This window comes from Rousettus aegyptiacus, unplaced genomic scaffold (genome assembly GCF_014176215.1).
Source record: "Rousettus aegyptiacus isolate mRouAeg1 unplaced genomic scaffold, mRouAeg1.p scaffold_m13_p_5, whole genome shotgun sequence".
Lineage (NCBI taxonomy): Eukaryota > Metazoa > Chordata > Mammalia > Chiroptera > Pteropodidae > Rousettus > Rousettus aegyptiacus.
Genome location: NW_023416308.1, coordinates 11,284,835 through 11,304,389, shown reverse-complemented (window position 1 = coordinate 11,304,389; position 19,555 = coordinate 11,284,835). Strand labels below are relative to the sequence as shown.

The 19,555-nt window shown below is 37.7% G+C and overlaps 1 protein-coding gene across 6 annotated transcripts in view; it reads right to left on the bottom strand.

Annotated features, from left to right (window-relative positions):
• The window catches only part of BICDL1 (BICD family like cargo adaptor 1), an 80,514-nt gene that overhangs the window by 55,885 nt on the left and 5,074 nt on the right, over positions 1-19,555 (bottom strand). For all 6 annotated transcript variants that reach the window (XM_016127176.2, XM_036220225.1, XM_016127175.2 and 3 more), the window contains exon 2: positions 17,474-17,689. In XM_016127176.2, coding sequence (XP_015982662.2) covers positions 17,474-17,689 — 216 coding nt within the window. The remainder of the gene's footprint in view (positions 1-17,473; positions 17,690-19,555) is intronic.

Sequence of the window (19,555 nt, the reverse complement as noted above, 5' to 3'; positions counted from 1 at the left end):
AGAATTAAGTATGGAAATAAGTGTTTCCAAGAATGAATCCAAGGTTGTTTGAGTAGGGGCTGCTATTAATTTAACCTGGTTTAGATAACTTAGAGTCCTATGTACTCTTTTCTACTAAGTCACTAATCCTTAGCAGTAATAGCTGTCACTAATTGAGCATCCATTACAGGCCAAATGTTTGACATGTTTTCAAGCAACTTTATGAGGTAGGTCTCTATTTGAAAGATGATACAGAAGAGACACAAGATAGTTTATATGTATTTCTAAACAAGTCCTCGGGACCAGTAGCTTCCAACCACAGATCCTTGGGGGACGTGAATGGCTATAACAGTGCACATAAAGCACTACCTATAGATTGAATACATCATGTCATTAAATGCTGTTGTGATTACAGCGTACAGGCCTACCAATAAAGTGCTTTGTTTAATTGCACTTCACAGATGTTGCAGTTTTTACAAATTGAAGGCAAGACCCTCCACCAGCAAAAAGATTATGGCTCACTTTACTGCTGTGTTCTGGAACTGAACCTGCAATTATCTCCAAGGCACGCCTGTATAAATCCTTCTAAAAGTATTACTAAATCCCTAATACTGTGTCATTTTTATACTTTTTATCAATCTGCAGATACTAAAATGACATCTATTATAATGCAAGACTCTACAATTTTTTCTTTAATAAAAGAAGGGGTCCTCTTGTGGAGAAGCTGGAGCCCTCACACATTTGTTGGTGGGAATGTAAAATGGAAGAAGCCTCTCTGAAAACCAGTTTGGCGGTTTCTTAAAAAGTTATATACCATACAGCAATTCCACTCCTAGGTATCTACTCAGGATAAATGAAACATATGTCCACATAAAGCAACGTACATGAATCAAGTTCCTAACAGCACTATTTATAATAGGCAAACAAGAAACAATCTAAATGTCCATTAACTAGTGAATAAAGATGCATATATCCATACCATGAAATATGAACAATATTAAACGAACAATTGATGTTTAAGTGAACCTCATGAACATTAATGCTAAGTGAAAGAAGCCAGACATAAAAATCTACATACCATCTGATTTTATTTATATGAAATATCAAGAAAAGATACATCAATACAGACAGAAAGCAGATCAGTTTTCCTGGGGCTGGGGTTAGAGTAGGGACTGACTGTAAAAGGACACAAGGAAACTTTTTTCCTTTTTTGGGGGGGGGGCGGAGATTATGAAAATGTTCCCAAATTGGATTGCAGTAATGGTTGCATAACTCTATATATTTGCTAAAAATAACTTAACTGTATGCTTACAATGGCTGACTTTTATAAAGTATACATTATACCTCAATAATGCTGTTCAAAAATATTGCAGAAGGTCACTGGATTATATTTTTAAAAGGGCAGGATCCTCATCCTGAGAAATTGGGAACCAGTGGTATAAGCAATGATAAAGGAATGCATCAAGAATGAGTGTGCAACTGATGATGCTCATAGCAGCATTATTCACAGCGGCCAGGACATGGAAGCAATCGAAGTGTCCTACAATAGATAATTGGCTAAAGAAGCTGTGCTACATATATACAATGCAATATTACTCAGCCATAAGAAGAGATGAAACACTGCCATTTCCAACAACATGGATGGACCCTGAAACAATCATACTAAGTGAAATAAGCCAAACAGAAAAGGTTGACAATCACATGATATCACACATGTGGGATATAAATCTAAAAGCAACAAATGAACAGGACAAACGGACTCATGGACATGGACAAAGGACTAGTGGTTACCAGAAGGGAGGGGAAAAAGAAAAAAATAAAATGTTATATGTTGTACACCTGAAACTAATATTATAGGTCAAACATACCTCGATAATTATTAAAACAATAATAAAAAATAAATATTCCCTAAAAAAAGTAGTGTACATTAAAGCAAGTTAAACAATTCTCTGGGTGGGTAAAACCTTTTAGTAAACAGTCAAATTGCTATACACTTGAACCACAGAACTAAGTAATACATGCTTACATGACTTGTGAATGTAGTTCTAGTACTTACTAAGCATCTATGTTTCAGACAATGTGCTCAGCCCTCTACGGGAGGTACCCTCAGTGCATTGCCTTTTACTTAACAGAGTCGAGTACATTAATTAACCATAACAGATGGTTGATGTGATAAAAGATATTAAAATGTTCTTTGTGGTCAGTAGAAGGCTTCTTGAGGCACAGGTCACAAAACATAGGGGGAGACAAGGCTAGAAATGTGTGCTAGGTCCAGATGGTACTGGGCTTTGAATACCATGCCAAGGAGTCTCAACTTTATTTGGTAGGCTCAGGAGAGTCCCCTGAAGGCAATAAGTTGGTTCAGAAATTCCATGGAGGAAGGTAAACTGACAATGGGAAAAAAAGTAAGGTCAGAGAAAGAAGGCATATGTGGGGGATTACAGCATGAAGTTCAGAGAGTTTCGACAAGGAACGTGGCCGTGAGGAGAGAAAAAGGGGGGCAGATTCCCTGGTCCTGGGAAAGAGGGGAGCTTCATTTTGAATTAAATGTCACCTCCTGAGGGCTTCTGCTTTGTCACTTTGCTAGACTAGCATGGGATTTGTCTTGTCTTCTTGACAGTTAAAGTCCATAACCGACACCTCTGGCAGTCCGTGCTTCAGAAGACACATTTTCCTTCATTTTGCTCTTCCCCCTAAACAAAAGGATTCTATTTGGAAAATACATTCCTTTCAGTTTAGGGAAGGGCTGTCAAATGCAATGGGATGACTTTTTAATTCAGATTCTGCCAGTTTTTAAATAGGATGTTAATTTTGAGAGTCTGCCCTCCATCCTATGCTATGTTCAATTTCCATCTGGTTTTTGAGGAATAAGTCAAATATTTAAGCACACTGCAAGGCTCTGAGTTGACTTGAAATAAAATTGGTATGCTCTTCATAGAGCTCCTATTAAACACTGAAGTTCCTCTTTAACATCATGTCTATCTGCCAATAAACAGACTATATAAAACAAAATACTATTGTTGAAGTAAACAGAATTTTTACTGCAAAGATTCTAAACTGCTTTTTTTGTTTTTTCACAGATTTTTTTTTTTTTTTATAACAAACATTTGTATAAACCACAGCTTTACTTACTCTGTGACCTCAGATGAGTCACATCCTCTTAGGGCCTTCGTTGTTTTTTCAATCGTGAGATCAAAGAGTCAGACTAGGTAAGAGCTAAGTAACATAAACTCGACCTTCATCAAGTGTAACATAAACGGGTCTCACCATCTTAAAATATTATGCTAGAAACCTAAAGTCAAATTAGTAATTACCTACTCTTTCAGTCTTCCGAACAAATCAATACGCCTTTTCTGGATCACTGCCATGTATGTGGCACTATTCTAAACACTGTTGGCAATGAAAACCAGCCAAAGACATCGTCCCTGACTTCGTATTGACTAAAACTTAGGAGGAAAACAAACATAACCATTTATGCTATTAAATGGCAATGAACTTTATACAACAGGCTTCATCATTTAGGTCAACCGAATGTGACAAAGAGCATCTCCATATGTCCCTGACTTTTAAGGGCAATGTCAAAGACAATGAGTTTATTCCATGGACAGCCCTCCTCATAGGAGGCAGGATGCTGGTCTGTGTGGAGCAGGCACTGGATACAGTACAGCAGGTCTCCTATTCATAGTTCATCATCTGTTAGTTTTACTTCTGGAGAATGATAATGGAATAAAGGTCCTAAGTGATGGAGTGTGTCCAAGGATTCAGCTATATACCTTGTTTCCTTAATTCATATAATATTAGAAAACATGAAATTGACATCTATTACTTAGACCTTATCATTAATGTAGAGAGAAAGCCACATACTAAAACGTTTCTGACATCATAGTTACGTCTTGCCTGCACTGAGTCTGACCAGAGCGGTGTCACAGGGGGAAGAATACTAGTATCCATAGCAACATCACCAGACTAGGACAATGTAAAAAGCTGTAACCTAGCAACCGATGACGAGAGGTGGATATAAGGGGAATTCTTCCAGTTTTGCAAATGACAAACATGCAGCACTGAATGCAACTAATAATGCTAGGGCAATGTGGAAAATCTGACTTATTTGTAGAGAGTTGGGACTGTCAGCCTCATAAAACCTTAGTACTATGCTGCATAATTTTAAACAGGAAAAGCATGGGAACACCTTCTTACTGCCCACATCATTAGTTGTATTCGGGGAAAGTACCTTATGCGTCATGACTAGAATGGAATATAAATTTTACACATCTCAACCTCTGTCTATTTCTCATTATACAGAGGCACTGAAATTTGGTGAGAATGGAAGCCACCCTTGGACCCAGAGAAGGATGGTATATTCTCCACGTAGAGAAGGCTGTATTACAAAGCTACCAGGCTCACAATATATCACACAATGTGAGCATGCCCCCTTAAGAATTTTCTTTTTAATAGAGATGACGTACATACGTGTGAACATTTAGAGAGTGTAAAAAACATCTGGTTCAATCTTATTATTGTATTGACACAAACTGAGACCCAGAGTGAGGATTTACGTAAGGTAAGTAGGTGACAAGCATAGGTTAGAACTGAAGTCTTATGCTTTCCAGATAATTCTTTCCATAAAAACATGATGCTATTTCCCCATTCCACCCCCCCTCATGTTTAAGCAGGAATCCTGTTTGGACTTTATGGGAATGAGAAATACACTTCTATTGTGTCAAGCCATTGAGATCTTAGGGTTTATCCTACATAACCATGAATGGGTCCATCCTACCCCAAGGCAATCTGACAAACATAACCACTTGTTTTTAATTTTGGGGATTCTGGATCAAGTTAGAGCTTCAAAGAAATTTACCCAAATCTGTGATTACCAGAGGTATTATCTGAGTACAAAAAGGCCAATAGCTTTTCTACTAGGGACAGAATAGCATATAGTATAAAAAAAAGGTGGTACTGTCATTACTGTGTCAGCCAGTTTAGTTAGAACTGGTAGAATCTTAATTAGCCACTCTAGCCCTTCAGAAAATTGAAGCCCAGAAAAGGAAAGCCTGGGACTCTTTCTTCTGTCAGCATTATGGCTGAGTGAGACTGGTTAACTGTTCACCAACTGACCTCTCCCTGGGCACAAAGCTGGCCCACATGTCCCTGCCACTCTCGTAACTGAGTGTGGGGCCCCATGAGCAAGTTCTGAGCAGTGAATGAGTAGAGGCTGTGTGCACCATCTCCGGGCATGACCCACAGAAGCCTTCCAGGCTCTTTCCCTTCTGCGGCGACCTTGGAAGCCACCTGTTGCAGGTGGCAGAGTCATAAGATGGAAGAAGATGGCTGGATCACTGACTCACTGCTTGAACTGAGGGCCACCCGCCTAAGGAGAATAACCAGTTTTTAATTCCTCTGTTAAGCTACTAAGATTTTGGGATTTATCTGTTACAGAAACTTCCGTATTGACTAATAAATACTGTAATACATCACTAGGGTTACTGCTCTACAAATAGTGGATACCACTCCTTTGTTTTTTTCCTGCAATCTGTATTACATTATTTACTCCCAAAGAGATGGCTTTACTTCTCAGTAAGAGCCCACTGGAAACAGCAAAAAACTGGTAGCGCACACTTGGCAAGTCACTTAGCTTCCCTGGGTCTCGGCTTCCTTAATTATTTATTAATAGATTAGTGATTTACAAGTCATTTTTTTTATATACACAGCTAAAAACTCCTATTTTTTTCAAATAAAATATTAAGCAGAACTTTAACATATAAAACATAAAAATGCTTAGTTTGAAATGAAAATGGGGGAGGGGGACAGGAATCCACCAGCTCTTCCCTGAAACTGTTTCTGAGGCACCTCTTGGAGACCTATGGTTTCTCAGAACATGGTTTGAGAACCAATGGTTTTCCAAATTATGTGAGGATTTTTTTTTTTTTTTTTTGGCAGCACAACCCTTTTCCATATGAAAACTTATGAGAAGCTCAATAAACGTATACGGATAAAGCAGAAAAAGGTAATACTTTATTAATGTTAAATATTTTATGAATTTAAATGTACAAAATGTATAAACCCAGTAAGAATGACGAGGCCTTCACAAAACAATTTGAAACTGGAGGATAAGAATAACAATCAATGACAGATTTACTCGGTACTGATGTATCTGCAGATTTACTTTTGATTTAAAAGTATTAAAACCAAATTTTTTTATTCACCCGGTAGTTATAAATACCACCTGTTTTTACACATCTCAACTTAAAGACGGCATAGTACTCTTTGGTTAACAGAGACAGCAAGAAAGGCTGTAGGCCAGCGTCTCCAGAAAGGCTAGTGAGGCTTGCAGCACAGGCACCGACGGTCCTTTATGCCTCTGTTCAATGTGGCACCTAACTCGAGAGTGCATGGTATCTATTTTGGTAATGGTCTTCCAGAATCATTCACAATCAAATTTGCGGAACTTCTAGAAAGCAAGTATTTTATAAACTACTGGTCCAGCCAGAGACTCAAAGTTCTTTTTCAGGTCTAAAAATCATAGGATAGCATTGGATTCTTGTCCTGGACTCTAAGGAAGAGCAAAGGAGAAGCTACCAGAGTCAAAAACGGTACCTGCTTTTCTTCTGACTATGTTTACTCGCTGAATACAGATGTTTTAGTTTTCAAGGCAACAATACTTCGGGGCCAGGACTATGAGTTAACCTGCATAAGTAACAAAAGAGTGCAGAGTTTGCTGCCAATTTTTTTTTTCTCTGTCAGTAAACATCAACCTTCCTACCACCTGCAACCTATTTGCCAGGTACAAAATTTGGAGGCCCCACCTCACATCAGGCATGGCTCTCTAGGTAAACAAGAACAGGCTCAGATAATCAAGACACAAATCTACCAATAAAACCACCCATATGATGAAAGAATAAGCAATTACCATCTTAATGTGTTTAACCTACCAATTAGCAATACTACTAATCTGAAAAAACCTGGAAATTCTGTCTTCATAGAGAACTCCCCTATGAAAAAAAAAAAAAAAAGCCCCTCTTCTGTTCTAGCTGAAGTGATCCTCTCAATAAATTGTTTTCAATCCTTTTAGCACACCCTTGACATAACAAACAGAAACTGCTAAAAGTAGGTCCCAAACCTTTGGATTCATTTTACTCTGTGATTCTGAAGTTAAGGAGAATCCAAACAATAACACCCAGTAAATATCGCCTAAAATAACAAGCCAATGAGATGGAAATACATGAGAGGTTTTATTTGCAATCGACTGCCCATCCTTGAAAATGTATAAAAACCATTCTTCAAACCAGTGATGAACCTGTAACCAGTGCAAAGCCTCGGGCAATGCCACTAAACTTTTGGTCCTCAGTTTCTTTATCTGTCAAATAAAGAATAATTACCACTACTTCCGTCACAGAGTAGTAATGAGATGAGAGGAGGTTTCATATGTGAACGTCTTTTGGAAATTTGAATTACTGTTATTTGGTTGGGAAATAACCTTGTTTTCATAACTTCTTTAGAGGATGGCTGACTAATAACTGCCATGCCCTTTTTCTACAACACAACACCTGTAAATGAAGCGGACTTTAAAATAATTCAATCCCCACCCCAAATGGAAAAAAACCAAACAAACCCAATTCGGCAATTAAAACTACTTTTGATAAACAGCTGTTGTTCACTGTAAAAGTGTCCTAGAAACAAAAACAGCTATGCGTCACCCACCGGACGCAGAGCAACTGTGACACTAAGGGCCACTATGTTAAAGCCTTTAACCCTGAGAAAGAAACCTGGGGAAAATGCGCTTCAAAACGTGTACTAGATGCAGAGCTGTTAATCCCAAATGAGCTTATTTAAAGAACAGGGATCTGTTTACACCTCAGGAGAGAATTAGCCTTTCTAGGGGAAGATGAGCTCCAGCTTGCATGCACGCTGTATTCTTTGTATGTGGGTAAGTCGAGGCTGACGGAAGAACATAGCTCCAAACAGCAGGAAACAGAGCATTGACTTCCTCCTACACATGTCACCTCGCAGAGGACAACTCAAGAGCTGAGTTGAGAGTGTGAGGTCGTGAGAAGGAGACGGGGGATCACAGAGGGTAGAAGTCAGTGGCGGCGGCGGGGGGAGTAGGCACTCACTGGAATACACTTCAGTCACTCTGCATAAATTCTTGGGTGACAACCTAACTAAAGGTACTAGAACAGAATCTCAGGTACAGACAGAGCTCTCAGATGGGAAATTTAAGCCAACGTTTCACCTCAATACCACAGAATTCTTATCCTTCTACTTAAGTGAAACTACCATGGATGTTTAAAGGATAGCTCAAATCTAACAGTCCAAAAACAATTATTCAGTTTTATATCCCAACCAACTCTTCTTCTTGAAAATCCTTGGTTTCTCAAGTTAATGATGCCACTACTCTTCCAGTAGCTTGAGACAAAAATCTAAGAGTCAATTTTTATGTTTCTTTCCTTAACTCTCTTTTTCACATCCATCCATTCCATGAACAAGTCTTGCTGGTTCTACCTTCAAAACATACACCCAATCTAGCCCTTCTCACCACCTCCAGGATCAAAGCTACCATCAACTCTCCCCTTGGAGAGATGCCTCTTCCCTGACCGCCATGCTTCCACACCTGGCCCCTGTAATCCACTCTCCCACAGCAGCCAGAGCAATCTCTTAAAAAGTTAGCAATCGGTCATGATGCTCCCTTGCCAAAAACATATCACTAGCTTCACAGCTCACTCAGTAAAATCCCAAACTTGTATCACGACTGGCAAGGCCCTGTATCACGACATAATCTGGTCATGAACTACCCTCCGACCTCATTTCCTACACTCTTCCCAAGCTGACTATGCTGCAGTCATGTTTGCCTGCTTGCCATTCGTTCCTAGGCTTTTAAATGCTATTTTCTTTGTCCGAAACACTCTTTCACTCCTTTTTGTCTATCAGGTGGCTACTCAAACTTCACTTCTTCAAAGGTTCCTTCGCGACAATCCTACCAAACCTTGAGTTGTCTCTTCGGCTACCACTTTCTCCCCCTTACCTGGCTTTATTTTGTTCATAGCACTTAGCACTAACTGATTTGCATTTTTTTTTTAAATCTATTTCCTTTTTTACTGTCAAATCTCCTGTTTTATTTCACGACAGGGAATTTGTCTTGCTCACTACAGTATATCTGTTACTTAGAATTTGTACATACATAGTAGGTACAAATTATAAATATTTGTTGAATGACTAATTTTTTATTGCAAAACTTAACATATATAAATACAAATACATAAAACATATATACTGTTTAACAAACAACTATAAAGCAAACACCTATGTAACTACCACCAAGGTCAAGAAGTAGAACATCCCCAAAGGCTCCTACCCAAGCACTATTCCATGATGACAACCTCCCCACATTACTCCCTCCCTACTCCTCAGGTAACCATTATCTTGACTATTGTAATGAAAATCACCTCAGTTTTGTTTACAGTTTTACTATGTATGCATGCAGAATGTTAGGTTTTTCATCCTTGATAAAGATCAATATTAGGGAGAGTATGGACTGTTAAAATATTTTTGGAGGGCAATATGATAATTCTATTAAGAATTTAAATGTACACACCTTTGACCTAGACTTCCCACTTCTAGGAATCCATCTAGAGAAATGCTAATATCAGAGAGTGCAAAGATACATCATAAAGATTACTGCAGAAGTATTTGTAACACTACAAAGTTGTAACACATGCTCTTTAACAGGAAATGGTTACACTAACTATAGTACAACCCCATGTACATGTAATACTATATACAATCATCAAAAATATGAAAATAGGTCTAAGGTAATAAGTCAAAAGCTTTAATAAAACCCATTTGTTAAAAAAGAAAAAAAACAAAGAAATAGAAAAATTATGCACATGTATGTGTATATGATATACAAAAAATACAAAATAATTACCACCAACCTGCCTAGTATTTTCTTTGATTAAGGATCCTGGGGGACTTTTCACTGTTTACATCAAACATTTCTGTATTGTCTGAATTTTATTTTACAATGAACCCGAGTTCTTTTTTGTCATCGGAAAGGACAATGTATACATATTTTTTAATGTAAAAAGCTATGAGCGGAAACAGGGAAGAGGCAAAATTAGAATTCCTAAGTAATAATATCTCCACTAGTAAGAGATATTCAGTAAAACTTAGTTCCTTAAGAAGCCACCCCTATCTCAGCTAAATAAACCAAGTTTCACAAAAGAACAACCCACTGGGTACCAAGCTTTCGTAGACATAGATTTCAAACTGTCTGGCTTTATCTGAACTACAAGTGGATCTTTGTTCCTTTATTTCAACCTCTCCATCACCAATCTTCAGACTATTCCTCCAGGTACCTCTTGGCCTAAGCCCTTCTAGTTTAAAATGCAAGCTTTGATTTCTCCTGGCCTTGGCCTAGGCCTAACTTCCTGCTGAATTCTTTTTATCCCCCTTCCTATCTGTGATTCTATAATAACAACCTTTTTTGGCTTTATCTAGCCTTTAAAACAGCCTTTTTTTGTATATTGTCCCAAATATATTTTCTCCCTTCGGCACATTTAAATAGCAATACCCAAAGTCGCAGTGACTAGGCACAGGACCACAATTTTGGATGTGAAGAATCAGAGAGAGGGTTTATTAGAGATACTTGCAGAGCTGCAATAAAGGGGAAAGGACTTATATGAAGGGCACTAGGAAATAAAAGCTTTAAGAATACAACACTGTATTGAAACAAATAGTAAGAAGGGAAAAAGTAGTTATTTTAAGGTGAATTCTCAAGAGTTTTGCAACCAGGGCTACACATGGAGCAATTATATATCCTCGATGAGACTCCGTTCAAAAGCAGTCACTATGCAGTTTCCCAAAGGGGAGCCTCCGACTGCCTCCTTCTCCACACTACAGACCACTCTGGGTTTCAAGAATAGATGACAGGCAGTTGGAAACAGGGAGTTCTTTTGTCCAGAGTGTATGCTCCCTGTAATGAGGCAGAAAGCCATAATGATACCCAAACCCAAATAATGACCAACCCTCCCATGAGACAAGTTTTTTTTTTGTTTGTTTTTTGTTTTTTTTAATAAAAGCTAAAATACTCTTTCCATCTCCATCAGCAAGGTTGGGGGACTACAGGACCAGTCACTCAGTAATTGACCAACACACAGACCGCTGGAGGAGAAACAGCACAACACAGGCTTTAAGTCAGTATACAAAAGCTCTGTCCATTCCGCAGTCACTCTTCTCAATTCATGGAAGACTGGGTTTTTATGAAATTCCAGGAGTATCTATGAAGACAATGCTAGCTCCCTAGGCAACCAAGTCCCCATTATCTACAGCTTGCCTATCACAGTGCTGATATACACTGGTTTGACACTGGTTTTCAAATAGCACACATACAGCATAAGAGTTTGAGAGTCTAGAGTGCTCTTCTAAAGAGTGCATGGAGGGATAGTGTATTCTTCAGAAAGTAATACATAGTTCTAAATATTTCTTTATTAGGCCCCTTAGGGAGCCACTTAACAAAAATAATAACCACAATCTTTTAACTGAGCACCCAGTCTGCTAGACACATGTTTGTAACAAGCCAGATATGGTCCCTGCTCTCAAAGAATTTACAATCTAACAGCATCCATCAAGGACTGCTGTTGCTGGCTCTTCTGTGGCTGACTCCTCACCCTGCAAGTCTCACCTCAAATGTTATTTCCTTGGAGAAGTCTTCCTTACCTGCCCTTTCTAAAGTTGCTCTATGCTTTTTGGTCATTTGCCATCACATCGGCCTTCAAAGTACTCACTATAACTCTTGTGGATTTGTTTAGTTATTTATGTATCTCTTCCTGCTAGCTTCACACCACAGAGGTCTTGTTACCCACTGTATCCCCTGTGCCTTGCTCAATTAGTAAATACTGAATGTTCGTTAAAGGAGATCTAAAAAATAATAGAAGTTTTACTATTTTATTCCAACGAACAGAATGCCAATTAGTCATTAAGGGAGAGTGCTGACAGAGGCAGATCTGGGACTTCTTCGAAGAATAAAATTAAGGGTTTTAAATCTCTCCCAATTGATCATGGCAACCTTTAGTTGTACGGTCATAGACATGTGTCTTTGAGTAGATGGAACCCTCAAGGAAAGTGATACCACTGTGAACACCTTTTATAGACAGCACTGACTAAGATCCAAGAGTTGGACCTGTTGGCCCGCCCCCTCCCCCCCAAAATAAATAAATAATAAACAAAATAAACTTGAAAAACAGTTCTTGTTATGGGTGGACATGCCTTTGTTGAAGTCCAAACCTCATTACCTCTGAATGTGACCTTGTTTGGAGGCAGAATCTTTATAGAGGCAATCAAATTAAAAAGAAGTCATTAGATTTTACCCCACTGCAATATGACTGGTGTTTTATAAGGAGAGGAAATTTGGTAATAGAGAAAGAAATACATGAAGGAAAGAGACACAGGGAGGAAGCAGATATCTATGAGCCAAGGAGAAGGACCTGGAACAGATCCTTCCCTCATAGCCCTCAGAAGGAACCAACCCTCTGATACCTTGATTTTGGACCTCTAGCCTCTGGAACTGTGAGACATAACACTTTGTTGTTTAAGCCACTTAGTCTGGGGTACTTTGTTAAGGCAGACCTAGCAAACAAATACAGTTTTCTATAGGCTGCTAAAATTTTTATTTTAAGTGATTTTGGTTCTCAGTCAAGAGCAAATGTTTGGATTTTTCTTTTCATTAAAAAAATCCACACAGTATTAGATATCCATGCGGGAAATAAACAGTGGTGAGACAGTAATCTCTATAGAAAACATAACTGGATTCCTATGTCATATCATACTAAAAAATAAATTCTAGATAAAGACCTAAATGCAAAAAATAGGTCTTGTTTTTATAATATGGCAACATATTTTGTGACTGATATATCATGTATTAAATTGCAGGGAAAAGTGCAAAAAAAATTTCCTAGCCCGTTTTACAAACTCTAGAGCTATGTATTTTGGAGGAGGAAAACCTTAGAAGTCCCTAAAGCAATCTGAAATCCCCCCCCCTTTTTTTTATAGAAATCAATTGTTTTTCCCATTCTTTGGTGAACAGGTACTCAAGTCCGACTTTAGTGTTTTCAAGAACATGTCAGTAGCGTTTTATTAGTACTGTGAAAAATGCCTTCTTTTAACTCCTACCGAAGTTTCTAACACTACTGAGATTCATTTTGAGAATAATAACTTATTTCAACTGCCTCTGAAGACTGAAATGGCTAAAAAGAAACTTGTTATTACTGATATTGTTATTATTATGAATGAGACTGTTTCTACATTGTTGAAATCACTGCTTTGGCTTCCCACTGTACACGGAGAATACAAGAACTTTCCACAGTGTCTAAACTGTGTTATAAGCTATAGCTAGTTAAATTAGTAAATAATCATTTCAGGACTCTTAGCACTGATCAGAACTCTGATATCTTTGCTGCTGCTGTCGGAGAGAAAATCATCTGGGGGCTCTGAAGGTTTCTGCTGTAATGCCAGTAAAAAGTACTGAGTTATGTATCAGGAGGATTCTCACAAAACTGTCTGAAGCTCTGTAAGAAGAGACTCTCCTTAGGCGAAAAGCATGACCCATGTCTCGCCGCTCCTCTTTCTTAGAGCAAGGCCCATTGTAGTCTTTCCATTTTTGATATAATTAGGATATGTGTCTAATATGTCCTATTAAACCCCACTGTCAATGTCACTGTGGTGTTATTTTCAAACTTAGAAAGTGAATTACACTTTCTCCAAATATGTTAGCCTGAGTTTCACAAAAATAAGACTCATAGGATCTTAGAAGCTAAAAGAGAATTTAGAGGGCATTTTTGTCCAAATGAGCAAATAAACTGGGATAAAGGTGTCCCCAGGGTACATGCGGCAGTGTCCAAGAGATACTAGGTGCCACAGAATAAACCTGACTCAACTCCTAGGTGAACTGATTTTACATAAATATTTTTGCATAGAGATTTAAGTCCTAAACAAAACATTTATACTCAATGCTATGTGCTGGGAACACTTCAGTTTCTTCCACTCTCAAATTAGAGAATCGATGTTTGACAGATGCAGAAATCCCTCCTAAATGATGAGGCTATGGTAATTATAACGATGGTTACCATTTATTGAGTATTTACTACTGCTAGACATTGTGGTTAGAGCTTTACGTACATTATCTCACTCAGTCCTCATGACATTATCAGGTAATAGTAATATAATTATCTCCATTATACAGAGGAGGAAACTAAGGTTAAAAGAGGTGAAAAACTTTCCACATTTGCCCAGCTAGTAAATAGCAGCATCAGTGTATAGTCCCAGGGCTGTCTGGCTGTAAAGCCTATGATTTTAATTGCTGCTGCATAAATTTGAAATTGAGGCACAGGAACTCTAAACAGTCTTGAATTGGAAGATCCTTAATCAAGTCACGTATCTTTCTGTCCCTCAAGTTTTCCCGGCTTTGAAATTAGAACAATGCTTATCCCTTCCTTCATCATAATTAGGATACAGAAGCTCCTGAGATACTTATGCTTCCAGTACCCTATTTTAGAGCTGAAAAGAACCTTGGTAACACAAAAACTTGTCCATGAATGTTTATGGCAGCCTTATTCATAATAACCAACAGTAAAAACAATCTAAATGTAATGAATGGATAAACAAAATGTGTTATACCTGTACAACAGAATATTCTTAAGCCATAAAAATGAATGAAAAACTGAAATATACTACAATGTAGATAAAGCTTGGAAACATTATACTAAGGGAAAGAAGCTGGTCACAAAGGGTCACATATATGTATGATTTTATTTACATGAAATGTCCAGAATAGGCCAATCTATAGCGACAGAAAGTAGGTTAGTGGCTGCCAGGGTTAGAGCATGGGGTTGAAGGTTAGGAGGAATGGGGGGTATGACTGCTAATGGGTATAGGGTTTCTTTTTGGGGAGGTAAAGTGTTCTAATATTAGATAGTGGTGATGGTTGCACGACTCTGTAAATATACTAAAAGACACTAAATTATACACTTTAAAAAAGTAAATGTTATGGTATGTGAATTATATCTCAATAAAGCTGTTATTAAATAAAAAGAATCTTGGAGGTCATAGCAGCAAAGGAAATACATTTAAAAATACTTTGGATAAAAACATCACAGAAATATTGTACTACATTTAGATAATACACATTTCGTGTTAATAAAAACACATCATATACATGGTAAGAAAAGTACGGCCTTCTATTACTTATGGTTATTTTTTTGTCCTAGGAGAATCTTAATGCACTTCAAAGGACTACTCAACTCTTTTAGTTCCTGAATACTCAGTTAATAAAATGATAATAAAATGCAATCTAACTTGGCTGCTCATGGAAACCCCAGGGGCTTGTCCTGTTTAAAAAGAGAAACGGAAAAAAAAGCCACAAAACTCACTAAGGGCCTACATTCAAGGCCAGACAGGATAAGAAGAATCTAGATCTAGTGGAAATGTTATCCTCCTATATTCTTTTGGGAGCAGCTTATCAGGATTTTCTACAGAGAAATTAGGCAAAGGAACCTCAACTATAAAGATACTGCATTAGTAAAATAACCATCGACACTGAAACAAATCCTTTACCTTCACATACTCTAACATAAACACGTTATTTCATTTTCAGTACCCGCATGAGCTACAATTTTTTACCCCAGTTTTGACGATGAGGAAAGTGAGGGACAAACAAGGTCACCCAGTTACTGAGAAGCAAAGTCAAAATTCCACATGCCTCTGAATTCTAAGCTCTGTGTTCTTTCGCTACGTCATGCTGATGTTTGCTTTCTCCCTTCATCTCTCTTGGCCACTTACCTTTCACCAGGTCAGAAGGCAGAGTTATTTTGTAAAATGAACTTAGCCCTCAAGAAGTAATTTCCCTTTTACTTGTTCTAGTTTGTTGTATTCCTTTCTCAACTCTTCATTAAGAAACACTTGCTCAGAATAAGTATAAAATAAATGTTTTTGAACAAATAAATTAATCTGTCCAGGCCTATCTGGTTAGTTTAATTGTTCATAAATAATGAATGATGACTCACAAACCTGTGAAAATCTTACAAGGAAACAGATTGCCTTCTAAGTTGCTGAAGATGGTTTTAGAACCGAGTCAGAAATGCTGTTACTGATATGGCCCTGTAAATGACTTCTTGAGAACTGTCCAAATCTTCCTTTCCAGCCATATCAAGTGGTGATTTGATTCCCTAGGTGGGAAACCTGCAGGCAAGAGCTTTACATCTGCCTATCACCTGAATTCTCACCTTTCGTATACATTTTGATATTTCCTACAACCAGCTGTTTTCCAAGTTATCAAACTCTCTGTCTCTCTCCTTCCCTCATCATCTCTCTTTCTTCTTCCCCAACTTTCATTCACTCCTTCTCTACCCCGGCTTCTTCCTCTGCCTTTCTCTAGTAGTAGCATTTACTTCACATTTCTTTGTAAGGCATAAAGGCTTTGACCAGTATCAAGAGTACCCATGGGAAATAACCAGGACACGAACTAGTGAAATATCTTCATATAGTATTACCCATCAAATCAGTAGAAGCACCAAGAATTTATTATAAGCTGCTTTAGCAAAGTCTTTCCCAAAGACCTAAGCACCGAACATTAACCAGGCAGACAAGGGCAGCATTCCCATGAGAACATCAGTGCTTAGGGATGACCTCAGAATAGAAGTTCTTTTTTCCTCTGGTAACTTAAGAGTTAACAGTTTTTATTTTCAACACATAAGAAAGATTGAGGTACAATAGTAAATCCAGCTCTTAATTCAAAAGTGGGTGGATTAAGAGACCAGGGCATTAACAACATTCCTGCATTTGTTAAAAAGGTATGTTCTGTATTTAAATTAGATTTCCACTTATTCAACCCTCAAACTCCTTCTTTGCAATGATTTTATAGTCTTGACCTTGGTTGATTAATACTTTCATGGCATCGCCCTATAAAGGTACAAGTAAAGAATTTTTACTTAATGTGGAAATAGAGAACAAATTTTAAAGATACACATACCTCCCTTCCTATTTAAATAATATGAAAGAACGTACACTCATAAATTTAACATCAATGAAAATTATTTGCTCTAGAAAATTTCCCTAAGCTTTTCAGTTTAAAAATGGCACATTTTAATATTTGAACTAAACACATTAATTTTACCAGTGACAGACTTTCTCTAGGTAACAGAATCATAAGGAACCGCAGAAATCATTAAGCACAATGCTTTCATTTTAAAAATTAGAAAACTCCCAAGTTAAGTAATTATCAAAGTCTCATAGTTGGTCAATGACAGGCAAGGGTCTTGGCTCCAGACTCCTAGTTTGGCACAGCTTAAGTTCTTGTAGTTGAAAAATACTTAACTTGTTGATATAACACTAAAAGCAACAAAAATTAGAACCACTCTTATCATATACATGATTGACATTATACGGAAGCTCTGTTTCAATTTTTAGTATTTTATTCCATAAATTAATGGTATAACTTATGACTCACCTTGCTGAGCTGATCCAGTAACCTTTGGTTCTGTTCTGATAATTCCTGGACAGCCCGCGATTTCTCTCTATCTGCCTCTCGTAGATGAACCTGCTGCCTCTCCAACTCATCCTGAAGCTGTTTCACATCACTCTCCAGCTCTGACACACGCCCTTCCCACTCTCCTTCTCGGTTCTCAAATCGTCTTCTTAGTTCATGTTTCTCTTGTTCTAAGTGCTGGGTGAAAAGCGAAGAGGATTTAAAAAGTGTTAAAAATTCCACAGCCTTTCTTTTTTTCTCGTTCACACTCTCCCAACTGTCCTTTTCCCGAATCAGTCAGCACAACGAAACACTGCCATTGAGGAAAAGTGGCCCATTTTTTAGCGATGAAAATATTCCTTTCTTCCTGAGTACGGAAAAAGCTGGTTTCAGAGAATCCCATTCCTACTGAAAATACTTAATGTTAGCATGTTTATTCTTGACTTTGGGCATGAGGTTCTAGAAAGGAGTTCACTTGAAATTTAGCAAATCATCTAAATTGGCGAACTATACATTTAAACAACTTACAATGACTCCTTAAGAAGGCTTCTTTTGAAATCATCTATAATATCTGGCATAATGCTACGTACTAAGAATCACAGAATTTTTGGAGACAAAAAGGAAATCCAGAGATCCTTCATAATAACTATTTTTTCTTAAAAACAAGGCAACAGAAGATAAGAGGTTAAGTAACAAGCTCAAGGGCAATACTAGTAAACGGCAGAGCTTGAATCTGTGTCTAAATCACTTAATTGTTTTGCTCTAAATCACAACTCAATAAATATTTGCTGCTATATATAACGCTGCATTTCAAAATCATTAAGGGAAGTTCAGATTCAGGCCTACTTTAAATCATGGCCTATCGGCCTTACATATTTATTTCTGATCCATCCATTCATTCTTGAGGGCCTACTATGGGTCAGCCACTGTGCTGGGAACATAGTGACAAGCAAAACAGATGTGGTTCTTGCCTTTGTGGAGTTTTCATTCTAGTGGGAGAGGCTGATACAAGCAATAAGTTATGTGTGACAAATGGTATGCAGGAAAAGTACAGATGGTTTGAAGTAGCAGCTCAATAGAAAAGGATTCTTTTGGGTTGAAGGAAATAAGAACATCTTTTTCTTTCTGTGACAAAAATGTGGATGCCTCTTTTCAGAGGCAAGTATAGTCTCCTACTTAAAAAGCACAGTATGTACAAAAAAGGCCAAGCCTATACTTCAAGGAGTACATGAAACACGTTAAATCAATGGTCCCTCAACTTTTGGTGCTCTCAAGAAAAGCTCTGATATGATTGTCCAAAGTATATCTACCTGAACCCCAACTCCAACTGTGATTCAATTAAGAATGGGATGATATCTAGGCATGCATTCATCTACCTACCTACCTACCTTTCTATATTCTACAGGAAATCCTGATGCACTGAAGGTTGATATCGAGCACCGATATTGTGCAAAGGAAGCTATGCTCTTATTCTATTAGAGTTCTCACTTTCCAAACACTTTTTGGAATAATTCTTTTGTAAAGCCTTAAGGGCCAGTGTATAAGTATACGAGAAAATCAGTGCCATTACTTCACATGTGAGATATGTCTAAAGAAGATTATTCCATTTCATGCTGCTATCTTATTCCCCTTACTTTGTTCCAGTGACCTCTGAATGTTCCTGAAAGTCGAATTTACCGCCCAAGGATGAAAATTTACCATGATAGGGCAATCCAAAGAATGTGCCAAAAGATAAAAAGTTATCCAAAATTAAAATTCTGAGCACAGTAGCAAAGGCGGTTTTCACAGAAATAAATGTACAACCTCCCAAATTGACCACTTTAAGGGAATAATTCATTTAGATATAGCCACTCTAGTATATTTGTTGAAAAAGTCACATTAACATTATATAGCTTCGGTTTGAAGTATGGGGGAAAAGGAATGACAAGAGAGGGACTTCTACTCAGCATGAGAATATTATGCTCTATCTATGCTTCTCTCAGATTGCTAAATTTCCAAAATGAGAATGTTTTAGTCACTGTAGACACTTCAGAAAGGTAAAATGCAGAAACAAATGCTAATTGC